The sequence below is a fragment of the Xiphophorus maculatus genome, chromosome 15 (genome assembly GCF_002775205.1).
Source record: "Xiphophorus maculatus strain JP 163 A chromosome 15, X_maculatus-5.0-male, whole genome shotgun sequence".
Classification (NCBI taxonomy): Eukaryota; Metazoa; Chordata; class Actinopteri; order Cyprinodontiformes; family Poeciliidae; genus Xiphophorus; species Xiphophorus maculatus.
In genome coordinates, this window is record NC_036457.1 from 15827876 (window position 1) to 15855661 (window position 27786).

At 38.4% G+C, this 27786-nt stretch overlaps 1 protein-coding gene across 4 annotated transcripts in view; it reads left to right on the forward strand.

Moving 5' to 3' along the window:
- The window catches only part of mdga2 (MAM domain containing glycosylphosphatidylinositol anchor 2), a 193033-nt gene extending 174134 nt beyond the window's left edge, over nucleotides 1–18899 (forward strand). For all 4 annotated transcript variants that reach the window (XM_023347746.1, XM_023347748.1, XM_023347747.1 and 1 more), the window contains exons 14-18: nucleotides 763–918; nucleotides 4487–4648; nucleotides 12644–12774; nucleotides 13040–13136; nucleotides 15741–18899. In XM_023347746.1, coding sequence (XP_023203514.1) covers nucleotides 763–918; nucleotides 4487–4648; nucleotides 12644–12774; nucleotides 13040–13136; nucleotides 15741–15829 — 635 coding nt within the window. In that variant the 3' untranslated portion in view covers nucleotides 15830–18899. The remainder of the gene's footprint in view (nucleotides 1–762; nucleotides 919–4486; nucleotides 4649–12643; nucleotides 12775–13039; nucleotides 13137–15740) is intronic.
- Nucleotides 18900–27786: the final 8887 nt, after the last annotated feature.

Sequence of the window (27786 nt, forward strand, 5' to 3'; positions counted from 1 at the left end):
CCTCATATAAGAGTTACAATTACCCTTTCATTCCATTTTATTCTCTCAGCACACTCCACTTTCAAAAAAATAAAATTGCTGTCAAAGGGGCATGGAGAGGTGCAGAGGAAAAAGCAGAGCCGGGGCCTCGGTGGCTCTGCCTGCAGAGCACCTTGAGGATGAGTTGTGATTGAGATGACGAGGATTTCCAAACCGATCACACACAGAGTGTGTACAGATGAAGCCTTACTTGGCCTCCAAAGACAGCCGTCTCATCTTTTTACCCAGTAATGTTAAAAGAACTGATTTTAGCTATGTCAAACCCCTTGCAAAATCTGTAAAAAATAATGTTTTCACATGAGACTCGTACGTAGTTGAATATTTTTCTTTGAGGCCTCAGTAATGACATGCCTTTTCACTCCCACGCACACACACACACACACATGCTTTTCCGTATGTTTCTCAGTACCACATCTGCATCAGCTCACTACAACGCCTGCCACCGTCAGGAAAAAGGTTGAAAACATTGAGCGGCGCGTTCTCTACAGTCAAACAGAGGTCACGTCTTAATTTAGAAACCCTTTGCACCACATTTCATGATGTAATTAGGACATGGGTTGTTGTCTGTACTGCTGAGACAGAGACACTACAGGAAAGCCCATAAATATACAGCAGGGGTCTTGCAGCTCACATGCATCACTGTAGCTTCCAGGCAGTTTGTGCCGTCCTCCGCTCTCTTTGCGATGACGCGAACGCCCGGGTGTGCTCTCTGCCAATCTCCAGGGGAGTTCCACTGCAGCTTTGAGGAAGAGCCAATCTGCATGTTTACCCAGGACAAGAACGATGATTTTGATTGGACGAGGCACAGCGCCGCCACCCGGGACACAAAGTACACACCCAACACCGGCCCCAGCGCGGACCACTCTGGATCTAAGCAGGGTGAGTGGTTCAAGTTTTGCCCGTTCGCTAAGCTTTTTTCTTGCTTCTTGCCAAAAAGCGATTTTACACTTGATGAAAGGAGGGATCTTTCCAAACTTATCCATTTTTATTAGAATAATTCTTCACACAGTGCAGAGTTTTCTCTAAAATCTGTGAAAGGTGATCTTATTTACAATAATCTCTCTCAACAGGAATATTAAAGAAATCGTTCAGTTTTACTGCTGTTTGCTTTTCTTCATAATTGTTGAATCTAATTTAGACTGTGCAGACGCGTCACTGCAAGCCATGAAAATGCAGCACCGAGTTTGTTTGAGTGCTGATTTTATTTTTGACTACAGCATCCTCCGTGCACTTTTAACCGCTTGCTGGGAGAGCGCAGATAAAACCACAGAACTGCCTTCGAGGTCATAAATGATGACACATTTCAGATAGATATGCACATATTATAGTTGGGTTTTTTTTGGTGGGGTAAAAAATTTATAAAGTGCTTTCCTCATGACCACTCATCATCACTTCACAACAAGACCGCTGCTCCGACACAGACAGAGCCTCAGAATACATGAGTAAGTCTGAAAAGAAGTGATGGTATCATAACCAGCACCTCTCTGAAAAGTTCAGACGTTTTATTTCTAGAAATTCAAAACGGTTGCAAAACCCAAGCTTTCATCTCTTTCTGTGCTGTTTTTAAGCAATGCTGATCTTCAGAAGAAAATAAAAGACAATCACTTCATACAAGCTTTTTTGGGACCTTACAAAGTAGATAATTGTAAGTTCAAAAGTTTTTGAAATGTTTTTTTTTTGTTTGTTTTAAACCTTTGAGTGAATTTTTGCTATCATTTGCTTTTGCTGTACCTTTTCAAATGTCTGTCTGTCAACATACACCTAGGCAGAGAGACTTTGGACTCAGTGAAATGATTCTTGCCTATTGTGATTGAAAAAAGGGATGATTTGAATTTCCTCCTTCTCTCTCTGCTCTTCGGTCCTGCTCCGTGCCCCAAAGATTAATATTTTTTGGCATGAAATGTGTGAAGCAACACCTGAACAAAAGCAAAAGACAAGGCAATAAAAAAACTTATGATTCTGACTCTGTTACATTTTTATTATTGTTCAGTTACACAACTGTTCTGAGAAGCTGATGCAAGGACACCCAAATGTTTCACCCTGGAAAAGTTTAAAAGACATTTATACAAAATACTATTGAAATATTTGTCAACTTATAAAACATTTGACTTATTCTGCAAGGAAACTGTTCTGCATTATAGCATAAAGTCACTTTCTATGATTGTAGATTGTAGAAAATAAAGATTTTTCAAAACTCAAAGCACTATAGAGCGTGGCATTCAAGTAAAGCGAGAATCTTTGTTTGGCAAAAATGTCCATAACTAAAATAGCTAATCACTTAAAATTGCTCAAGCAAGGTTTATAGTCAAAGCAATAATTAAAATAAATAAATAAACTATTGCATGACTAACAAGGCTGGACAATGACCCATGTTGTTTTACAACCACACACACTGATGAGGATGGAGGTAAAAAATGTCTTAACACTCAGTGTATGAGAACTGCAGCAACACAGGGCACCTTGGCGTCTCAAGATCCCAATAACGACACAGGTAAGCCTTTTGTAAACATCTTTACTTGTGGAGGGCTAATTCATCATGCTGAACAACCATCAAAACAAGCATTCGAAGTACCAGTACAAACAAAAGAAGAACTATTTTAATGATCTTTTTTTGACATCCAGTCAATTAATGATTGGATGTTTATGCGTCTGCAGTTAAATACATGATTTGCCTTTCAGTCAGATTCTCATACAGAGAACTGGGAACATGTCAGTAACACAAATATGATTATTTACTTCTGAAAACTTCACAGCAAACTTAAATTACAAAGACACTGAAGAAAACATAAATACTGATCTTTCTGCAACTGACTGAGGACGAACACGCCTGGTTTACATAAATGTCATTGTGTTGCACAAGCAGCATAATGGCAACCCATCCGATCAAACCCACTCTGCTCCTTGGTGATCACTGCTGACAGCTGTAAGCATCACTGCAAAACACACAACCGTGCATTCATTTAAACATTGACACAGTTATGATGTCGTGGTGTAATTTGTGTAAGATAACACAAAGCTCCTGCAGTGCACGGAAACATGGCATGATTATTGTGTTAATGATGTGCCAACACAAACATATTGTGAGTGTTTTGACTATTTTGGTCCCTTCTGTCGGTTGTTTTTGACGAGCTGAATAAGTTTGTATCACTCAATGTCTGATTGCATGGGAGACGTTTACGGCATCGTCACATCTCAGTCCAGCAATGTGCAGTCTCGATTATTTATTTTTGAAATAATCCCTCTGTCCTCATGGCCCATGAATTAACTAACTCAATCAGGACAGAACCATTAAAACCAGATACGTTTGAATCAGTCTGAGGATTCCATACGAGGGCTCTGATGGTTGTTATCTGTGATGGAATATAAATGCCTATTATGCTGCTGTGGCTCCGGCAGCAGCTGGAGCAGTAAATAATGCATTGGCTTTAATCACCTAATGGTTTCCAAATGTCCGGCATTTCATTACCAGGCCGATTCCTCTCTGCGTATAATTATCTGATATGAGATTCAACAGAGGGAGATATTCCATTTGAGTTTGGCTGCAGGGGCGTAGAGCTGCTCACTCGCTACCTTCCTTGTGCCTGTGGCAGGGCACAGATTGGCTGCAGATTATTTCACTCAGACACAATCAGAAAAAGAAGTCTCTTTGCCTGTGTGCTGTGCACGAGTGTGAGGCCGAACGAGCGTAAGTTTAACCCACATGTTATCAGCCTGATTGGTTCCGGGCCGCCCCGATTAGCAGAAAGAGAACTTCAAAGAAAACCGCGTTATCTCGCACAAGGAAGGTTTAGTTTCCATTTATCTGTCACAGAGTTTAAATATCGTTGATATGAAAAACAATCAGTAGGTTTATCGTTGGGTGCATTTACTGTTTTTGGAAGTTTTACGATCAAAACTTGGGACGTTTTATTGGTGCAAACCGTAGAAACTATAGTAATATAATTGATGAGTGTAATATTATAACCATTGCTTATTTTTTACACAGTGCACTTTTTTATGTCACAGAATTAGAATAAAATTAATTAGTTTTTAATAGATAACACTAAGACTGAATTTGAAACAAATAGTGTAAATAAACAAATAGTGCCTATTTGTGTGGCTTGAGCTCAAAACATCGTCTTATTGAATTCACTATACTGAGAAAAGTGTCCCGTTTCAGTTTCAGAGCACCATGTTTGGGCTTCTCACTTTATTTATATCACAGCTAACTGTTTATAATCAATACTATAGATGGATTACTGCTTTTGTGTTGATTTTATGTTGTTTTGATCGACTGACTGATGTTTAGTGACGATGTTGAGGATCTCCGCTGTAAGTTGATTCATTGTTGACCTACTATGAGTTCAATAAGGTTTTTCTTCTGAGCAAAACAATTTAAAATGTTTTCTCTTTCTTTGCCTGTTTGAAATTTTTACGCATTTTAAAAATGCGTCTCTGTTTCTTTAAGGTTTCTACATGTATATTGAGACATCCAGGCCACGTAAAGAAGGAGATCAGGCACGGCTTGTAAGCCCCTTTTTCAACATCGCACCCAAAAACCCTTACGGCATCCCCAACCCGCCCGCCTATTGCTTTGGCTTCTTCTACCACATGTATGGGAAACACATAGGTAAGACATACTTTTTATACTAATTCTGTCTCTTCTACAACAGAAGTATTTGTGTTACTTTCTGGAACAAATAGCAGTTGATCCACATTGAGGGATTATCTTAATTAAATCATAAACCCACTTGAAGAAAAGAATAATTACTGTGACCCTTTGAAGGACGTGTTGTTCACGTTTACTTACCACAGTGTGAGCTCAAATTAAATTGCAATTCTTGGCTAAATCAAGGAGATTTGCTGAAGTTCATCAACAACTAAGTTCGTCAAGAATGACGTACGAAAGCTTATTTTATTTACTGAATCATGTAATTCCCAACTTATCTCCGGGTCTCTGATTTGAAGGAATGAAATGTTTTGGAGAAAGCAAAGCACTCTTGCTGCAGAGAACAGAAATTGTCTTGTAGCAAACAGGGTTTATTTATCGATGGTGGTTGCAGGTTGGAAATTTTGTTCTTTGAAGCTTAAATTTAGCAAGTGCATCTGACAGATGTCTCAAGCAAAAGGTATCTCACTTTTGCAACAAACCTCCTCAAAGGTGCGTACAAAGATCCTGGGCATTAGCTCTTAACATTCATCTCTGAATATAGATAACAACCTTGCATGGCCCATTTGAAGATAGCGGAGCGACTGAAGGAGCACTCTGCCGCTCGTGAGTGACTCTCTTCACCGGGGACCCAATCAGTCGACCGCGAGCACTCCTTGCTCTCTGAGTACATGCTGTTTGTAGTGTTTGTGCATTTAGGGGATGTGGATAAGATGACTTCTGCCACACCAAAACAGACTCAGTTGAAGGCTATTTGTGGTGAAATCGCTACCTCGGGTTTACCTCCGATCGTCAGGGGCCGTGCAGAGGCGGGCGGAGTACCCAAAGGTTGTAGTTAAGTAAGAGTGGCACTACTTCAACGTATTTTTACTCAAGGAAAATGAAATTACTCCAGTAAGAGTAAAAAACGTATTTGGTAAAAAGGCTACGATCGAGTTCTGGGTAAAGTTACATCATCAGACAGACCAAAATATAAATTTATGTGGACATTTTGGTATTTTAAAAATCAAAACGAAAGTAATTCAGTGTTCTTCTTCATTCAGTGAAGTTTCTCACTGAGTATCGTTCAGAAATTTTACTCAAGTAATACTAGCTATACGCTGTACTTTTTACTTTGAAACAGTAAAAAGTAGTGTAGCTTTAAAGAAAGATTAATTTGTACACCTCTGTTTAGTGAGTAAATAAGGAAGTTAATTTAATTAAGATGGTGTGATCGACAGTGCCAAAGGCTGCTGAAAGGTTAAAACAGTAGATTGCCCAGTGTCTGTTACATACATTTCACAGTTAGATACATTTAACAACAGCCACATTTGCTTTTATCAAAATAATTTTGTTGTTCCAGAAAAACAGACATCAGTTGGTCATCCACCAATTTTTCTAAGATATCCGAGTTAAAAGGGAATTAAGAAATGTCACTGTAGTTATTGGCCAAATAACAATCTGGTTTTCAAGTGTAAACGGGGTTTGAAGGAGCCCAGCCTGTTTAAGAGAAGTGAGAATAGCGATGATTATGAGGTAAAGATATACAATATTGGGTCCAATTACAATAAAAACATTGGCAGGTTGGGAGAATATTGACAGGGCTTCCAGATTAGCATCCTGAAAACTTATAAGTGTAAATGATGACCAGGATGGAGAAAAAGATAAGTGTAAGAAGAGAGAAGGGGTGGAGGTGGAAGATTATCCCTGAAATTTATAAATGTACTTTCAAAGAATGTAAAAAAAAGTTGGTATTGATGGAATTTCAAAAAATACAGGGAGCTATGGAAGAAACAATCTTTTGGCTAAAACTACAAATGATCCCAGACTCTTTTAGCAGATATCCAAGATAATAGGGATGATAGCTGAAAAACACACCCACACACCCCCCACACACACATCAAAGTGGCATTGAAGAATCTGGCGTTTCTACCAGCTGACTGGTCAGTGGGTACAGTGGATCAGGACTTTGGTTGATTGAGAACAGTATGATCAGAGCTCAACAATTGGAGATTTGGCATAATTCAAAGGAAAAAGGGGTCTTTTGCTGAGTCCCTGAATGTGGGGCCAAGTTGGCAGAGCGGGACGGGGAGAGAGAACAAGTCAGGACAGGGGGTCCGGCTGAATGTGACTTTTAACAAATTGCACCAGGTGGAGGAAGGTCCAGAAAGAGAAGAGCCCACGTGGGCTCTTTGTTAAGGTCTACAGGTTTTAGCTGACGCTCAAATGAGGTTGTATAGCTGGAACAAATTTTGAGTCGTTAGCCAGCTCCTCTGCTATTTAAACCCAGAAAAACATTTGTAGTATTAGAGAATTCTATGCCCATGACGGTTTCTCCTTTTAAATTAAAGTGCATTTAAAACTATCTAACACAGTTTTTTATGTCAAAAATCAATTTTTGTGGCTTAAAAGTATTAAAAAGAGGACAAAGTGTGAAGGCTACAGAAGGCTCAGAGCAGAGCTGTTGGTAGTCAAGTCATAAAAAATATAGAGACATGAAAAGAACCAAAAGTCCAAAAGGAGTCAAGGTTTCAAGGGCTTAAACACATAATTTAATTACAATATAAAATGAATCATAGAGCAGAGTTAAGAGGTCAACTTCCTCTGTTATAAATGACAATTTATTGATTCGCTTTGACTAAATTCAAACTGTTACCTCCGGTGATTTATGCAAGTCCTATTGAGATTACATTTTGCACAGTGTTGTACATAATGAGAAAACATTTTTGATATGCTACATTGGGAATGCCACCATAGCAAAGTTTTACTGCAGACGAGTGGCCAAAATAATATAGTAATTTAGGTAGGAAATGGATAGGAATAAGTCTCACCAAAGCTTCTACACAATGCCTGGATAACCTCAGTATGTATTAAAACTAGCTTTAAAAATGTACGTTTTATTTTTATCAGTCAAAATCTGATATCTGAAAAGTAAATTATATTTGTCAGGGACCATACATTGCTCACTTAAAAAGAAGAGGAATATGAAAATGACATTTTGTCAGTGTGATGTTCTTCAATTGTAATGCTGCTGTAGGTTTATCTGATATCTTACTAAATTCACACCTTCCATAAAGTTCTTTTTTCATCGGTCAGAGGATATTTTCCCAGAAGTCTTGTGGATCATTAAGATATTTTGGGGGAAATGTCAAATGGTCCTTTGTTCTTGCTGATGAAAAAAGGCGTAGTTCTCATCTTAGCTGGCATGTTTGCTTGGTTTATTTACTATTGAATGATAATCACTGAGTTCAACTGAAGCAGCGCTGAGGTACAAATGATTTGGGTTGGGTTGATTTGTCGCTTCCTGGATGAGTCAGTGATGAGCTTCCGGGGTAAATATGGTTGGCCAGTCACTCCTAGTTCATTCGCCACAACTTTTTCATTTTCTTTACATTTCTGGACAATTACTCTTACTGCATTTTATTGAAATATCTCTTTAACCTTTTCCAGAATTATAGATGCTATTGATTTAGTTTCCTCTCTGTTCTTGAATGTCTTTACATTTTTAACGTTAGCGTTAGGACATAATGTCTTGCTCTTTTAGATCTTTTAGTCCATTCACATCATCACACTGGTTCTGTTGATGAGATTTTGTAATGAATTGTGCTCAGGAAGTAATGAAGCCCAGGGGTGAATTGTGAAACTAAACGCAGCTTTAATTTCCGATTTACACACCAGTAGATAGTTTTATTTTGAAAACAGCTTTTTTCTCTCTCTCTTTTTTTTGTTTGCTAACAAAATGTAATAGAAGTTTGTAAGGAGGCAAATGTAAATATACTGAAGTAATTTCATACTCTACCTGGAAGTGTTTTTTTAAGTCTGAAATTTCTGATGATATCTGATACGTAAAAAAAAAACAAAAAAAAAAACAGAAACATGGATGCGCTGTAATTCAGCCACATTTCTGGGTTTCCCCACTGGAAATGCAGAGTGGAAGTGTCCTGGCAGGGGGCCGGACCAAACATCTGGAGAGGTGGAAGTGAGGGCAGTCGGGAGAATATAAGGATAGAGGTGTTGGCGGGGCGGCTCAGCGGGGGAGATGAGAGCTCCTCCGGCTCCCTGCCGAGGTTGAGTAGGCCGTGACATTTCCAATTTGCTCAAATTGATCGCCAGCCAACCTTCTCTTCCCTGCCCTCCCTGTCTGCGGTGAAATCCATGCCCAGACTATGGTGTGGTATGATGAATGGGCTAAATGTCAAGGACTTCAAACCCAGCTCATGCCGTCCATAGCTACGCTTTGTTTAGTGTACCCTCTCTACAGCCAACAGAGAAATTCACTTGAGACTTTGGCTGCTCAGTGTTCTGTAGTAGCTGGAAAAAGTATTAATGCACCTTGAATGTCTAGATCTTTTAAATTACAACCCAAAATTTTGAATTATTTTAGTGAAATTCTACTTGATAAGCAAAGAAGCTCCAAATTGTGAAGTGAAAAGTCTACAAAGTGTAGCCTGTCCTTACTGATGACCTAAGCAGTAGGTCATCAGGGCAGCAGGTTGCCTTTAGAGGTCTGCTACTTTATAAATTTGCCCTTTTTTTAAGAACAGTGGAGCTGGTTGGAGACGATTTGAAGATGGATAGAACTAACTACGAAGCAATATAGGAAGAAAATATGTCGATTACTGCAAACAATTTGAACCTAAAGTGGAAAGAGGAGTATTGACCCTAAATGTTTAGTCAGTATTGGACCCTAAATGTTGAATATTTCAGATTAAAGCATGCTATCTTTAAAATGGCCCAGTCAAAGTTCAGAAAATCTGGTGGAAAGGCTGTCATAATACGAGATAATTTGATCTTCACAGACTCCCTCCATTCGATTAGTTTCCCAAAAAGAATTGACACAAGAATTTGATTTCTTAAAATATTTTGAAAACCATTTTCTTCCCATTTGCTACATTGGAGTACTTTGGTTTGTCTCTAAAAAAAATGCATTTAAGTTTGTGGTTGTAATATTAATAATATTTGTGAAAATGTTAAAAAGTTCAACCAGAAAACATTTTGTGAAACACCGTATAAGGTCTTTTAAATGTTTCATCAAATAAAACTTCCTATCTATGCTTTTCCTATCAATCCTGCTGTTTTTATGCGTTTGGGTTGTTCTGTTTAAGGAAGTCAAAGCCAGGATTCAGTGCAGCCGTTCTGAAAACCACAATCAGTCAATATAGCGAGCTGCCTACACGTCGAGGAGAACAGTGGCACAGCGTCAAAGAAACTCCTCCGTAGTTTGCTTGCGGAGGTATACCTGAGACAAGGTCACACTCAATTACTGAGCCACACATCAAAGTTTGACTTTGGAGCCCACACCAGATTCTGTTTATAGGATTAAGTATCCAGCAAAGCACAGTTGGTGCATCTGTTCAAAGCCTGACCTTTTTAGTAGCAATAACTCTCTTTTTTTTATTAGCAAGTATGGTGGTACTGCTTCTCAATACACCTCTCTCTTGTCTTCAGTGTATAATTAAACATTTCCAGGAGCTATTGCTCACTTTTCACCAGACTCACATCTTTTAGGTCTCGCATCTCTTTAAAGTTCACAAGGCTGCCAAAGGTACTCTTTAAAAGAAAGGGAAAAAAAGCAGGTACAACAAAGAGTATACAACACGCGCCTTTGTTCAGGATGTGATGACACTGACATAACCACCTACATCATGATGGGTTCAAAGAAAAAGTGAGCCCGCTTGCTCAGCAGGAAAACCTCCTACATCCTAAACACTCCAACAGGAGATGAAACCGCGGGTCATGTTTTGTACGGGAGCTCATCTCTCACAGGAGATTGTGCTGTCGTTGGAGAAAGTGTGTGCCGTGCTGATGAGACACTATGAACAGAGACATACAGTGTAGCTTCCCCTCAATTTCTCACATAGATATGTTTTTTTTTAGCAGTAATGAGGCACCTTGCTGAGGAAAAGATGTATTAAACCCAAGACTGCTGTTCCAGTTGCTGCAGCTTTGGCTCACCAGTTCCGCCGGTGCTTAGATGCTTCTTTCCAAGCCTGAAATACACCACACTTAAGACTCGCTTGACCCTTTAAGGAGTGGTCCTGTTGGGCTTCACAGTTGGTTTTAAAGCTAACCTCATTTGGACCTTTGGAAGCTGCTCCTGCTGGCCCTACTACAAAAGGAGAGTGCTTGCTTTCGCGCATGCAGCTTGGAAAATAGAATGAATTATATAAATAAATTGCACAATTGGTGTGTTTCGGAGGAAGGGTAAGGTGGTTGCACTCGGTGTCATCATCTTCCAGTTTCATATCAAAGCCCAAGGCCAGACAGGAGGTCTCTGTGAAGGCAGGCTTCAGCTCAGACCTGCCATGTAGGGTTTTCTGTATCAACAGGAGCCAGTATTTCTGTATAATGGTACAGGTTTGGCTAAGGAAAATCACCTGAACTGAGTGGAAACAGTTTGATTCAAATGAAACCAACCATATTTTTATTCCCTGGGAATAAACCTGCTTTAGTCATATATATTCTCACCCATAAACACACATCACCCATAAATTTCAGTATGACTGGATTATCATTAGCTACAGAATAATGATTCACTTGCAACACCTAATAAATGCATCAACTCATATGACCCAAATTTAACCTTTGTCACTGCTTGGCTTTGCTTTATGTGCAAGAGAATATAAATATTTCAAGAGATTGGAAGCAGAAGATATTATAACTCTTAAATTCCCATTTAAATGGCTGGACCTGAATACACAATTGAGTCTTTGTGTGTGGGAGCGAGATTAAGGAGCTTTCACACGTCTCTGTTTAGATCCTTTTTCATTTGTCACTTAGAAAAAGAAAAATCTTCTCGTTTTCATGGCTGTTTTAACCCGGGCTTCAATTTTGACCAAAAAGCTCATTTCCACTATCCTTCAGTGTTAAAGTGCAAATGTATGCACATACCATGATGCGGTCACTACCATGCTTCACTATAGGGATCATTTTAACCCATGAATAAACTAGTTGCTTATAATCACAGTCTTGTATCTGCCAATTTGAAACCTAAATCCTGACATTAAAAAGATAACAAAATGTCTTCTGTTCTTGTAGATTCTCTTAATAAAATTGATGAAACTGTTGGTGAAATGTCTTGCTTGATTTGGCTGTAAAATCAGCTTTCAGATCACAGCTGGTGCCTCTTTTTAGTTTTCCATTTTATTTATCATTGAAGCGTATCGCACTCGGTCTTGGAAACAACTTTGTCTTGATAAAGTTCTCGTGTCTTAAGCCGTGGTTTTGCTTCTTACACGGGGATGATTTGTGGAACATTTTGAGCAAACGAGTATTTCTCTAAAGCACATGTGTCAAACTCCAGTCCTCAAGGGCCGCTGTCCTGCAACTTTTAGATGTGCCTCTGCTGCACCACACCTGAATAGAATAATTAGGTCATTAGCAAGGCTGTGGAGAACTGATCTACACAAGGAGGAGGTAATTAAGCCATTTCCTTCCAGCGTTTCGTACCTGTGGCACATCTAAAAACTGCAGGACAGCGGCCCTTGAGGACTGGAGTTTGACACCCCTGCTCTAAAGTGTGTTACTGTTGTGGGGGCTGATGGACAAAACAGAACAAAACCATTCATACCTTATTAGAGTTTGGAAAAGGAAGACCTTGGACTAAAACGCACATTCGAGAGACAACAGACTAATTGCATCCCTTGGATAGTTTATTTCATTGTTTGCTTGTTTTTTAACACCTTTGCTTGGTTTCCAACTAACAAATGAAAACTCATAAAAACAAAGCAGGCTGGTTTTTTTTTATTATTATTTAGTCTAGCCCTGTGTGGGGGCATCTCTGTACCCATTTTAATGAAATGATGACGGACTAAAAATCAAAAAAATCCACACAGTTAGTTCGCGCAGCTGAAACCTTATAGGTGGTAAGGATTGTTTGGTGCTTTAGTAATAACAGTCCACTTAAAGAAAGTGTTATTTCACTGATGCATAGCCTAAGAAAGCTTGTCACTTTCTCTCTCTCTCTGCTTCACACAGGAAAACTTAATGCCTTTCTAAAGCAAAAGGGCCAAATGACCTTAGAGGCTCCTGTGTGGTCACTAAGTGGTAACCAAGGTGACCGGTGGAAGCAGGCCAAAGTAAGCATCCATCCCACATCGTCCTTCCAGGTGAGACAAAAAAGTAATCAATCCTGTGAGCACCTACTCTGCCCTTCATCTGAGTCTCTGTCTATAAATTATTTGTTTTCTGCAGATGCTGAGGGAACTAGGAAAGAAGTATATATTATATTTTGTATACTTTGTAGCTGTATAGGAATAATTTCAGAAAGATTCATTTGTTACCTGCTCATACATTTAATTTGATACTATTTACATTGTTTCAACCAACATCTGACACCTTTTGCAATAATAAAAGTTGCTTTTCACTCTGCAGGTTGTTCTCGAAGGCGTCCGGGGCCCAGGAATCGAGGGGGACATCGCCATCGACGATATCACGCTCGAAGAAGGGGAGTGTCGAGATCCACCGCCCAGTGAGTAGCGCCCGCCTGCTCCTTTCTTTCTTCCTATCTCAGCTCCACGTTCTCTGTTTGCATCGCCAGACATACTTGAGATTTACAGAATCTAATCTCAGACAGTTGGCAGCGCCGACCCAGCCTCTCATGGAGGAAACATGGTTGCCACGGCAACGAGGTTGTAATCACATGAACGATAGCCACGCTGCTGGCCGAGTGGGGCACAGTAATTGCACCTCAGGAACAAACAAGACAAAAACAGAAAATGGGCAGCAGAAAATGGCCGGCAGTTGACAAGGTCATATTGTCAGCCAGGGAAACGCTGCTGCTTTGATTTAATTCCTGTTATTCGTGGCCGGAAAGAGAGTTGAGCTTAAATATTTCACAAACAAAGCAGGCCCATCTATTATATCCATTTACTTAAGTGGCAGAAAAATAATCAAAAACACAAATCAAGCAGAAGCAAATCTGGACTGCCAGATGTATTGCTTTTGTTACTGCGTTGGTTTTATTTTTCGTTCTTATTTATTTGGATCCATTGTGCTTAATAGTGACAACATTAATTCATAGAAAGTGAAAGGACTGGTCACCCAGATTGAAGGTAGAGGATTATAAATTATGGAATTCAATCTCAGATGATGAATCTTACATGATTTTAGGTGATGTAAGAGAATATTGAGCAGCTTCTCAGAAGGAACTAAAAGGAGGTGATTTCACACTCATGTAACCCTGACAGTAAGCTTCAGAAAAGCTGATAAAAACTCAGGTTTTAGTGTTAAAGAGAATAGTTTGAGGTTTGGGGTTATCAAGTATTTGTTTCAGAAGGGAAGTTTACTATTATTTCCATACAGATTGTAGTTTAACGAGGTCCTTGCTAGCCAGTGTACTTATTTTTAGAACAAATATGGTTAAATCTAACCCAAGTAAATACTTGGGTTAGTATACTTGTAAATCTAATGCTTTTCAAGTAAAGCATTAGATTTACATTGAGCTATACATATATCTGATACAGTGACATGCGGTGAGGTTCATAGCTGGTGAGGCACTGACTTAATCATAATCAGATATATAAATATAGAGCCCCTGCATGTTGTTGTTCACATAAGGAAATTTTTCGCATGCGGACAACGCTGGAGGGCAAAAATTATTCGTCTACGTCATGCATAGCTGCGCTGCCGTCGTACAATAATTCCTTTAACTCAATCAAACTTGGACATGTAGATGTTATTAATTTTATGCTGTGCTCCACAGCAAAGGGGAAAACCCTTAAAGAACAACTCAAAACCACGTCTTTCTCGCTCTCTGTATCAGCGCAGCTACGCGCAGACTCGTTGCCATGGCAACTGACAACAAAGCCACATAAAAAACACTAAAATGTTTCCCACACAAAGAGCAGAACATTCAGTCTGTTGCAGTGGTATAGTTTTAGGCTTGATGTTTATTGTGCGATTATTAATAAGTGATTGCTGTGGTAAGAGGAGAAAACTATAAATATATCGCTGCACTTGACTTTACTGTATTGCTAGCTCCATGGCTAGCTCGCTGTTACTGTCTCTTACTCTGCAGCTGTGGAGTCACAATGTCTGGGATCATGAGCGCCCCCTGCCATGAGGCAAGCGAACTGCCTGCCTCACCTTGAATCTGTTCTCTGCCGTTTCTGATCGCTCCTCAGCACACGAAACACGTTACACACACAGCTGGTGACAACAAGCACTGTACATTAAATACATAAGCTAAATTGTGGAAAATCAGTTCATACATTAAATGTTTTTTAACCATTTTATAGCGACGTACAGACAGGAGGAGCATGCTCCCATAGAATAGCAGCCAGTGCAGTTAGCAAGAGGTTGATCAATCCCAGGTGAGGCTCAACTCGCTGCTGCCTCACCATCTGCTCTTCCGAGCATTTAAATGGGAAAATGGGAAAATCCAGCGATTTTGAAGAAAAAATAATCAGAATTGGTTAAGGTAAATGAAAAATAGGTACTTTATAGTACAAACCACAAGGTGAAAATAATATAAATTATTTTATTATTATATATTATTTTTCCATGATGACAGGTGATCTGCCTCACTTGACCGCATGTCACTGGTCTGATATGTTTCTGTGTTGTTAACACAGAAAGCTACAGCTAGCAACAAATGCTATTAGCATTGGATGTTTAGGAGTTTTCAGGGTTGCACTTCATGCTAGCAGCTGAAAGATATTGGAAGTTACTCACTAGAAGTAGTAAACAATCAAAAATAAATTATATATTTTTACTTAGTTTTTTGTGGAAACTGCTTTTAAAAAACATTTAATTAGAGGAGGACATTAACACCAAAATGCAACTATGTACAAGCTAGCTTCGCAGCACAGCTAGTTGCTACAGAAGGTTAGCAAACAATCAGTTTAGCGCCGTGACCCATTTACCTTTGGAGTTAGCAGCCAGTCTGGAAGTCTCGTCTCATCTCCATCTCAGAAAAGCTGTGGATAAGACTATGTGATTTATCTGGATTTTAGGCTATAATATGTTTGTTACTGTTACAGCCATGTTGTATTTATTCCTTAAAATGTATCCTTTAGTCTTTTTCAGTAATGTGCATAAAGCTGACAGTTCCTTTTTTGTTCCCCTTGTTTAGATATCAGTGCCAATGCTCTGTCCACATCCTCCCATATATGGTTGCTTTGCACCACCTTGGTGCTGACCCTCCTGGAAGGTCAAAGGTGACCCCCTTTCTTCGTCATCTCGGAGGAGAGAGTTCAGACCCAACGTCTGTGAGCTATACCCTCAGCATCCAATCACCAAAGATTCATGCATACTGAAAGCATCAGGGTCCCCGGAAGGACCACAGACCACGGGGGGAGGGCGGGGTAGAGTTTGTGAAAGCAAGACGAGACAAAAAGTAATAAAGAACACATGCTACTTTTCCATTTGAAGAGACCTCTTTTATGTAAAACACTCTCGATGCAGGACTTGGGATGATTCTTACGAGCACAAGAAAGAGGAGTTTACATGGGTTGAGGGAAATCAGTTTGCGAAGCACAAGAATCCTTTTTGCGAAGAAATGGAAAAAATCTTTGGATGGCAGCGGAACGGACATAATGCTGACTTTTTGAATTTTGAAAACCTTTTCTCTCCTTTCAAGTAGATGGAATCAGACCATTCCTTGTGTATCTTTATCTTCATTTTCTTGCAGTAGATGCCAATCGCCACCATTTTTGTTTTCTCTCTAGCCCAGCCTCACACCACACTTTGGCATTTGTTCATCTGCTTGGTGCTCTTCTGTAGAAAAACCTGGAATCTGACAACATTTAGTTATGTCTGCTTATTCCCCTGTAGCTGCCTACATATCTGACAACACTGTGCTCACGAGTCCAAGTGGCCAATGGACAGTGTGGTGGCAGGGGGAAAAAATAAATAAATAAATAAATTTTTAAAAAGGCAGAACGATCAGCAGAGTTGTACACAGCTAGTTCAAATTTAGGGGGGGACAAAAATAAAGAAGAAGAAGCAAGATGTGTTCAAAAAGAGTTTGAAAGAGAAGAAACAGGCAGGGAGGAGAGAGGGATCCGTTTAGTGGCCTGCCTGTGGGAAAGAAGCCACTTTACTTTCTGCCATGAAACAAAAGTGCCTTCAGATTACAAACCGAATCGTGAGCCTGAGTGTTGATCAACATTGAACAAGTCTCTGTTCATGTTTCTTTTGATGGGCTATTTTCTATCCTTTCTTTCGCCCCACAAGTGCTGAAGGGAAGGCAACGCCGTGCTCAGAGGGAGTACAGGGGTGGAGCTGCTCAGTGATTATATTCCCCATGGGGCAGTCGGTTGCCTGTGACTCCATGTTTGTGTGCGACATGCCTGAGGCGTTGCATTTTTTTATTTATTTTTTTTTTTTTCTTATTTAACGTGAGGGGCAGCCAACCGCTGCCACGCGTTCAGAAGCAATGTGGATGAAAAACAGAAAAGGTGAGGCTGTGGATTTGCTTTTTTCTTCTTCTGGAAGACGGTTGAAGATCAAGCAAGTGGATAAAGACATCTCAAGGAATGAATACCCCACTCTCTTCTCATAATCCTCCTTCCCTGTGGGCGAGTATTTTTTAAACAAAAGAGAGAGAAGAGCAACTGCTGAGTAAAACATGGGAGTTGTACAGGGAGGGACGCAAAAACTTTGGGACCGCAGGCTCCTCGCCGGGGTGACACCGCTCACCCGTCTCCACCCCCATTTATATGGAACAATATCGAAATCAAAAAAAGGGATAGTGACCATAATAATAGTCGAGATATTTTATTACTCTAGCGAGAATGTTTCTCTGCTTTTACACAAACTGTGAAGATTGACTGTGGAAGATCTACCTGAGACCATAACCTTAACCAGCGGGGTTTTTAAAAAATGTATTATAAAAAAAAAAAAGAAATCAACAATGTCAAGAGTTCCGTTCATTGCTGGTTTTGAGGACTTGTGTCTTGTTTCCTTCTTTCTTTCCTTCTTTTTCTTTTTTTTTTTGAAGATGACTTAAACTTCCTTTTCTCTTCTTGTTGTCTCCCTTTTTCGTTGTTGAAATATCAAAGCCGACGGAAGCATAAGCAGTAAACCAATTTGGTACATGTATAACTTGTAAATGTTCAAGGAGTTCTATTCAAAGGTTTATGATAAATGTTTTATGTTGGAGTACAGGAAGCACAACCTACAGTTTAAGGTCTCGACAATATAATATTCCTTTATATTTCTCAACACATGCAGGGCCTACTCTCACGGATTCAGGCTTTTCGTCACTCAAGTCCGTGTTCGACAGGAAATTTTGTCCATTTTCTACTTATATTGTTCATATTTATAATGCCGCCACTGCAGCCGAGAGTATAAATGAAATCTCCATGAATGCAGTCGTGGTTCAACATATGTAGCCTCTTCAGTAAAAGCCTGGATTAGTCTGAGTAGGGTGTGTCTGTGTGTGAGCATAAAGCTGTGTACAATAGTTGTTATAAGAAACTGAAACATGTAAAGAAGATAAATATGCTATAAGCAAAACAGAGCAGGATGACGAGCATTTCAGGGCATCCATACAATAATGTTTTGGTCTGTATGATATTATCAGAGAAATATGTTTATCAAAGATTTTACCCATAGATTTATGTTTTGTTTTGTTCGTTTTTATTATTATTATTTTAGTCATTTTCAATTTCAGATCACACTGAATGTATATGAAGTTCTTGGGCGTTTTTTTAACCTTACGCTCTGACTAGATGTAATGTTTTACTAAATCACATGTTTTTTTTCCGTGTGCTTTTGATGATGCAGACTTTCTAGTTTATTTGACGCACCATAAAGCATAAAAGATTTGTCTGATGACGACTTTGAAGCAGTTTTTCCAAAACTACGAGCTCAGTTAAAACAACCGTATCACCTAATGGTATGGTAGAGAACAAGAAGTGCCAAAGTGTCCCTGCAAAGTCGTTGTTATTGGCATCAATATGAGTTTATTAAAAATATTTGCTTTCATACCCCTAAGCAGTACACCAGAATGGCACATAATAGCCACAACAGACCCTTTTAAAACACAAATGCTTCAACATTTGATTCAACGATTCCTGTAGGTAATGAATGATTTCTACATTCTGGGAAACTGTTTTCTACTGGTACCAGTGTCATGCTACTAGCACAGCCTGCGACTGAAAACAAGTGAGAAAAAGCAGTTTGTCCAACAACCACAAAATCTTTTAACCATCTCCTCCAAAACGTTAAATAATGCATTATATCTTGTCTGTTTATTCCTTAATAAAATAAAGTGTTTAAATTCTGAGTTGCCATTTTTTTTCCTGGGGGAAAGGAAGTTAGAGGGCCTGGACAAGGTATAAATTTCTGTTTGTCTAGCCTTCAGATATTTGGATTTAATTTGGCAGTCAGTTCATTTGTGGATTTATTATTTTTGCAATCACTTGAAAGGGAGGACATGGACATTTTCCACTAGGTCCAAATTTTATCACACTAAGAAATAGTATGTTAGCTTGCCAGCTCTGTGACAGACCTCATCCGGTTTTCACTTAAATTTGACTAACTGGAAATTTACATTTGACCTAAGTCACTTCACCAGATGAAAGATTTTTTACGCTGCAGCACCAACCCTATCCCTCATTTCTATTTCCGTGCATTTCGCTAATTTAAAGCCATTCTTTTGCCTTTGTACATGAGCATTGTGATTGTAAAAAGTGGGTTACACTCTGAGCCCTGATCTACTCTTTGAGTAAAAATACCTCAGACTAAGTACCATTGTTTGAAATAATAGGCTTTGAATATATAAACAATGTGGGTCACTTGTGCTTCTTGCAGGTTTTAATGAGTTATCTTAATGAAAAAGAGATGAGCGAATCTGTCGAAAGTGAAAAGGCTTCAGAAATAAAAAGCAGGGCATTAGTTTTTGTTTAAAATTAAAACTGGATGTTAATATTAAGTGGCAAATGTATTTGGTTTGTGGTATTGTTTTTCCACCATCACATTTGTGACATGTATGTTTCTTGGTTTCTCTTTGAATAATAAAAATTAAACATTTCTTCCTTTTCTTCAGCTCCAACCTCATATTAAATGGATCAGCAAGAATTGAAATGCAGCATGCAGACGTTAGCAACTAAAATATGACGCAATAAATGTGCTTTCAACACTGTACACAAAACAGCATCAGTGTTTACTTGTCTGATAACAGGCTAAAGTTCATCTAATCAGATTTTGTTTCTATCAAAGTGGCTTCCTTTTTTCAGGCGTTATCGTTCCTAATAAACACCAACAGTTTTTCTTATATCTGCAGTTAAACTTTTTTATGAGAATTTTTGTTTCTAAATTATTCAAATACAATTGCATAGATATAGATCTGACTATTTAGACCCTTAGCAGATTTTGATTTCAAGAAGTTGTTTGGTTGCATAACAAAGGCAAATCTCAAAAGGATATAGAATTGTAAAAAATTCTATTAAATGCATATTTTTTATTAAAAAAACCTATTTTTGAAGCAATATCTCAGCTTATTAATTCTAGACTGCAGTCTAGAATCACTGTTATCACTGAGTCCCTTTGAATCTACTTTTTGGTCTAACTCAGTTAATATGTCAGCAGATTTCCTCAGTTCAATATCTTGATTTTTCTTCCTGTAACTATTTAATTACTTTTGCTATATTGAACCTTAAGACTTAACACACAATACAAATTGGTTGGAATATATAGAGAATTTAAGCAATAAGAAGAAACATGATAGTACTCCAGTCTGCAGATAGAATAAGTAATGAAACATATTGTTTGGGTCAGAAAGCAAACCTCCGCATCATGCTGGTCACACATTAGATGTTACCTTGCAGTAGAAAACGAGTGATTCAAGTCGACTTTTACTGCAGTCAAAAGGCAATAACATTTGGCTGGTGGAGGACGGCAGGCATGCTGCAGTAAATTGTTTTTTCTGCTTTAATGCAGTTTTATAATCTTTACTGATAGAGCATTTTTTTTCATTCCAGGGAAGAGAGATAAAGTAACCTATTGTCAGATAGGCTTTGGTCCAGGATTATCAAAAAAAAACTGCATAAAGTCTCATTGCAGGTCTGTCTTAAATTTATTTATTTTCTCCAAATATATGTTACTTATGTTGACATTAGTAGAAAACATTGATCGAAAATGCAACTGTGCATGAATGTATCCAGCGCTGACCTTAATGCCATTAAATTGGAGGTACCGTAGCATTACAGGGATGAGGTCTGTCAGGAGCTTCTTTTTTTTTTTTTTTTTTTTTTGCAGGCAGCAGATGGAAAATAATTACTGCAACATGAGATATGTTCCAACAATTTCCCAGTTCTTTAGTAAATGTGATTAAATTTATCCATGTGTGTAGAACCATGTCAAGCCGCTGTGGGACAAAATGTAATTTATAGGAGGATTTCTGCCTTAATTCCTAAAAGTGCATACCTTGTAATAACATAAAGTGCACATTGAAACAAACTTAGTTTAAAGAGCGATGTTTTGTTCGGAAAAACATGTCCCTTTGTGGCTTCTTCTGGGTATTTTTTACAAGGTGCCCCAATTACTATTTTGTCAGCTCACACGTCCTTTTTCTTGTTTTATTTTACGTCTAAAGACCCAGTGCCGTCAGGGGTCTCTACAAAAAAAAAAACTAACATGTCTTTCTGAATGAAAATGATTTCATTTTCAGTACAACCTAAGAAGGGCTTTGACACATTGTGTCGTTTATTTAAACGCACACAGTGCAAGAAAACAAACTGTTTTTCCTCTCACTGCGAAATTGTACCGTTTCAGGTCAGAGTTACCAAAACTGTTTCTGTTTGCCAAACGTCAAAAATAAAAGAAAGTGATTCTCAGATTTTTTATTTTTATTTATTTTTTTATTTAGAAGTGTACACATATTTCTCTAAAATGAGGTAGAATTGGGTTTTTACCAGTGAAAACCTGGGCCAGATATTTGGCTATCCTCCCACAAGCTTGCAGAACTTTTGGCCAATTCCTCCAACGAGAACTGAGTTGGGTTTGTAGGCCGACTCATGAGCAAAACATGAGTTTTAAGCTGATTTAAGGTCAGGAAGTGAGAGAAAAACATTGTCTTTCTGCGCATTTCAAGTAAATATCTGATTTCTACAACTATGTAAATCTGATATAATTGTAACCTTATGCCCCTTTATGAGTAGAAATACACAGATATCATTTTAGTGAGACAGCAATGATCCAAACAAAACTGTGTTGTGATGAGCCAAAACTTGAAGGCAGATCATCTAAGGGCTCAAAAAGGAACAAACCCTGCATGATTTTCTTTTATTACTACTGGAGTTTTAAGATTCAAGTTGTCCCCTTAATATGGAAAGTTTTGCTTTGCTGGTAGAGAGAGTGACGTCTAGGATGAAAGTTGGTGCAATTGACTGAATAGTGAGAGAGCGGCAGACACAATATCCTGTTTTACGCTGTCAGGAAGAAGCGGTGTGTCACCGTTTGATGCCATCACCGCTCAGCCTGATAGCTTCACAGGTCGGTAAACTGCCTCATCACCGCCACAGCGACTCTTACTACATGTTGATGGCTTTTCTCTTCTTGTTGTCTTTTATTTTCTGATCAGGAAGCACAGGCCAGGCAGAGGCCATATGTTGTTTTTTCACATCAGTTCCAGCTTATGCGACACTAAAAACAATAACATGCTAAAATGACTCCTTCTCTCTCCCTTTTGAAACATGAAAACACAATTGGAAGAATGAAATTTGACACGAGGAAGCTGTGAATTCAGCGACGTTGTTCATCTTGTTCTGTGGAGACGCCTTGTAATGATGACCTGTCATTCTTCTCTGTTTTGTGCTCGATATCTATTGTATGACTGACCACGCTTCTTTCTTGTTGTATTTCTTTGGATTTTATCACCCATTTTGTGCCATACCTGCAACTAATGGAAAAAAAAAATAATAAAGAAAAGAAATATTTTATTTGCTTTGCCCCTTCAGTGTTACTTTGCATGTCACAAGTCGAGAAACGTGCTAAAATTATGGTAACACTTTATTTGACGGGGTGCGCATGAGATTGACATGACACTGTCATAACTGTGACATAACGCCGGTCATGACGATGAAGTCTTCACAAATGTTTACGATGGTTGTCATGAAGTGTCTTTCGATAAATAATGAAACTTTTTATACAAAATTGCATTAAAACTTGTATTAAAAGTCCATTAAAATAGTCAACTTTGCATTATATGTGTCATTATTTACCGAATATAAATGTCATGACAACAGTCGTAAACATTCATGAAGACTCCTTCATGTTCATAGCAGGTGTTATGTCACATTTATGACAATGTCATGTCAGTTTTATGCACACCCCGTCAAATAAAGTGTTACCAAAATGATTCACAACAAACGTTATCTCAAAGCGTTTTTAAGCTAACGCAACAAAAATCTGTCTGTCCAATTCAGTCCAAAATATGATACTGCAGTTGATTATATTTATATAAAGAACATCAGTTGATGATGGAAAAAAGATAAAACATGATTTTTGACACATTTATATTGTTTATCTCCCATATTTCTGCTGCTGGTCATGTACAAGGTATTGTGCTTGCAGCTTCTAGATACAGACCAGTACGTGCAGCACGGCTGTAGTGAGATGTATTAATAAAAATATATTTGTTTGTTTCAATAATAACACAGTAATGTGACCTGCTCTGCAAACTTCAGGGACTTATTCCTGTGATCATTTGTCACCAGAAAACAACAAATCAAGGCGAATATGGCATCAAAATTAAAGGCTACCATTAATAAAACCTGTGTACTTTGTCAACTAAAAGCCTACATTTTATTCCCAGTTGCGCTTCAGCTGCAACCGACCCCCAGAGAATAAGTTTAAGCTTATGGGAATGATTAAGAGCACTTCTGAAAGCAGATCAGATATGATTTTTGGGTTTAAGAACTATAACGTAATGTGTGTAGTTCTTCTATGATCACCGATTCCTTAGTGCATGACGTCCTGTTCTTTTCCCCGCCACGTTGTTCTGCCCCAGCCAAGAATTGCCACTTTAAAAAGTCAAACGCACAATTAGAGAGCATATAGAAAATGCCAGAGCAATACCCAATTAAATTGTAGTTTTTGTTCCTCATCTGTGCTAATGCAGTTTCACAAGGCAGATAGATGTGCTGGTACAGTATACATAATCAGTCAATTTCTTTTGGTCGTCCTGGCGACCTTTAAAAAATGAAAGTGCAAGAAGGATTACGCAATCCGGTTTGAAATGTAAAAGCCGTATATGCTTTGCAAGAGACCGTTTGTGTGCATGTGATAATTATTCTCTGGAAGTTGCAAACAATTTATCACAGGAAAAAAAATGTAATGAAAACAGAGAATCAGTGCTTTGTTATCTTACAAAAACCAGGTGAACATAAGATCCAAGCTAATTTCCTTCATCCAAAAGGGTCTAGATACCAAAAAAAAGCTGTGAGGTTTGGTTTTGTTTTTTTAGTTTGTGTGTTTGTTTCAGCTTGATTTAGATATTAACTGAAAATTTAACACAATCAAGAATGCAGGACAAAAAAATGAAGTTGTAATGTGGCAAATCGACAATACAGAACATCATGTATACAAGTACAAACCAGCAACAAAATGTTCTGCTGCCCAAAAACTTCTGACTGTTACCATTTAGATGATGAAATGAGGAATAAACTTGAGAAATGTGAAAGAAAGAAAAAAAAATATGGAGGGTTATTTTTTTCCATCCACCTCTGGACTTTTTCTACAATATACTGGCTTGCTGAAATTTAATACCGCCGTGGAAGACGTAACAAAATAACTAGGGCTCTGCCTCAGGGATTCTGCCAGGAGATTCAGTCTGTTCACATTGGCATAGAAACCGAAGACTGTTGGCAAACGCTGCGCTTCGTTTCAGCTCAAATGTGCTGAACGGAAATGAATTGCAGGTTGCATAAATCTCCCACGGAAGCACGCTGTAAATCAAAGCCGTGTTTTGTGTGGCCTGAGGGATAAATTACTTTTTTTTTTTGGACAGTAACTAATGAATGTAGTGGTAAAAACTGAGGAGGTTAACAGTGTGAGGAAAAACATTTGCACTTTCTCCTTTCCGTTTTCCTCCAAAGAATTACTGACCCTTTCAGAGCTACAGAGTTTAATGCCACTCTGTGGAGAAACGAGACCGACGTCGGTTTATTTTACGTGAACAGAGATCTGCTGAGAGACGACCAACAAAGTCCATCTTAAAGCTCTCTAACTCACAACGTCCAGGCTACGTATTAGAGAAACAATATGAAGTTTCCCACTGGTCATAAAAGGGGTTATAAATGTTTTTTAATTTTTCCCCAAAGAAACATTTGCAGCAGTATCATCTGGTAATTGATCACATTTGATTGTATATTCGTCTGACCTGAACAAATATGCGGTTAAAAAAAAGTTTGATAAATAAAATAAACTCGAATTCTGATTATGCATCTTATGTTTGATGCTTAAACACAAACCGTTCTTTCCCCGTTAGCTGTAAGCGCTCGACACTTCCGTCCCCGTGGTTTCTCAGAGAGAAAGCCGAGCCATTCTTAAAGTGACAAGCTGTCTTCCACTCAAAAGCCTGGAAACAAAAGCTTTTGTGTTGTGCAAATTGTTCCTTTGACAGTACTTCCAAGTTTGGAGTTGTTGTTTTTTTTTTTGTGAGAAGTGCAAGTTTTTCTCCCGGAGATGCGAGTCTGGGACTTTATTGTAGTGAGAAATACACATCTGAGGGAAAAACACCGGATAATAGTTTGTGTGGAGCCCCTTGGGGAGTCATCCAAAGGTCAGAAAGGTCAGGCACAGCTGAGAGAGGCTGGACGATAGAGTGGCAACGTGAGCAGAAAGTCCTGCTGAAATGAACAATGCCAGACTTCCTTTTCTGATAAGTCATCCTGAGCAAAAACCCTAAAGGCTCACAAGGCAATTTCTTATTTATTACAAAATTTGTAGCACTCTAAACGTCTAAAATATTTTTTTTTTTTATGACCCGGGGAAGATAAAGATGGGACTAGTTGATCAATACCTTGATTAGTAGGTTCAAAAATGAGTCTGTCCTTTTATCCTTTGTTTTGTCTGAATGTTGCCATGTGCCCTAATGTGTCCTTTCCTCTTTTTTATTTTATTCTGTTAGAAACTGTGGCATCACTTTTAACCCAGAAATGGAATTAGAACAAACTTTTAATCCAGAGACTCTAGTTTATTAGTCACCCTTTAGCTTATATTTTAGAAACTGTAGAGTACCCACTATTTAGATCAAGATTAGATTATTTTTTTAGATTATTATGCAGAGAGACTCCTACTATTGCAACCCAGAAAAGGAATTAGAACGAACTTAGAATCCAGAAGAAAAAAAATTTCCACGACAGGAACATTTAGTTTTTATTATTACTTAGAAACTGTGTGGTACTCATTACTTTTGCAAATTTAGAGCCCACTTAGAAAGTCCAGAGAATACTTACTTACTTACACATTATTTAGCAACCCAGAACAGGGATTAGAACTTGGAACCCAGAAAAACCTTAGCAACTATTTTCCAGACTCCTATTCTTCCAAACCAGAAAAGGAATTAGACCAAAGTAAACTTACTTACACTTATCTACCAACCCTGAATAGGAGTATCTAGTTTATTTACTTTGGATCAACATTAGCTTTTTTTTTTCTTTTGCTCTTTCCTTTGGTTTGTTAGTTAGTTTGTATTTCCTTTTAAATCCTGTAAAGCACTCTGTATTGCCTCGTTGCTGAAAATGTGCTATATAAATATAACTACCTTTACCTTTGACCTAAGGCAGCGGATAAGACGCTAGTAAGCCAACAAAGATGAAATAAAACGCTTTGCCTGAAAACGTTTTTGAGAAACAAAAGCCTTGTTGAACTTATAGGCAGACTTATTGAAAAACCCAGGATGTGCAGATCCAGCCAGACGTTTACTGATACGAACCTCTGGGACTTTAAATCGTTCATCTGAACTCTTCTTTTCCTGTCTGCTCCCTCACACATTTCTTTTGTTTTTGCTTTTATCTCGCATCTAAATAATTAAGACGATCAAAAAGCAACGTTTTAGATCAGATTGTAAACATGAAGCAAAAAGTAGTTTTAAAATGCTAATTTAATTCCTTAAGCAAAAAAAAAAAACAACATATGGGAAACCTAATAGCTGGTTGTGCCGCCCTCTCCATCGAGTGTTTGACACTTTTACGTTAGTTTACATTAGTCTTGTTACTTCAGCAATAACGTAGAGATTTTAAGCATGAACTTCCTGTTTGACGCGTCTCAAGCAGGAAACAAACCCTAGACTTTTACTAGGCCACTCAGAAACCTTTTTCTTTCCTTTACAATCCAGGGGTGAACCTGCAAGTGTGCTTCAATGTGTTTAGTTCTTTGTTGAATACCATAACTCTTTAAAGAATGATGGTAAAGTCATGACTTGGCAAAAGGGGTGGTGAGATTTCCGCATGGGGCCCGATTGGTTTGAATAGTTTTATTCCCATCTTCCAAATGAAATCCCTACTCATAGTTTTGTGAATCTGAAACATTAAAGTGAGCGGGAAAAAAAATATGATGTTTTTCTTGGGGTTTTCTCTTGTCCACACTTTCAAAATTATGCATACAGGCTCACAGATATACCTAATATTTAGTCAAATATCTCTTAAGCTGCAAGTTTGAACCATTTTATCAATATAATTCACAGTATATTTAAAGTAGTTTGGGTTTTTTTGATTAGGGAGAACTGAATTACAACTATTTAGCTCCAAGATCACCGTTAAAATGTTAAAAGCTCGCCATTACATGAGAAGATTGAAAGGACAGAGCAACACAAAGACATAGCACAGATAAACAATAAACGCTAAGTTAATTACTTTTAGACAAAGTACTGGCACTGTAAGCGCTATTATGGCGACACATTTAAATATCGGTGTGTTTTACACAGACGGAGCAGCTTGGGAAACATTACATTGAACCACTGCGCTGCTGTTGACAACCAGCTCAGCCCACCTGCAAATCATCACCGGTTTAATTTCAGCCAACGCTCGTTTCAGATGATCCAACTGCAGCAAAGTGGACTGCGGTAAACATTTCCCATCCTTTCAACCTTCTCATTCATATTTAAAAGATGACATTAAAAGGCAATGTTTATTCATAAATTATTGGAAAGTACGGTGAAGAGTGTAAAA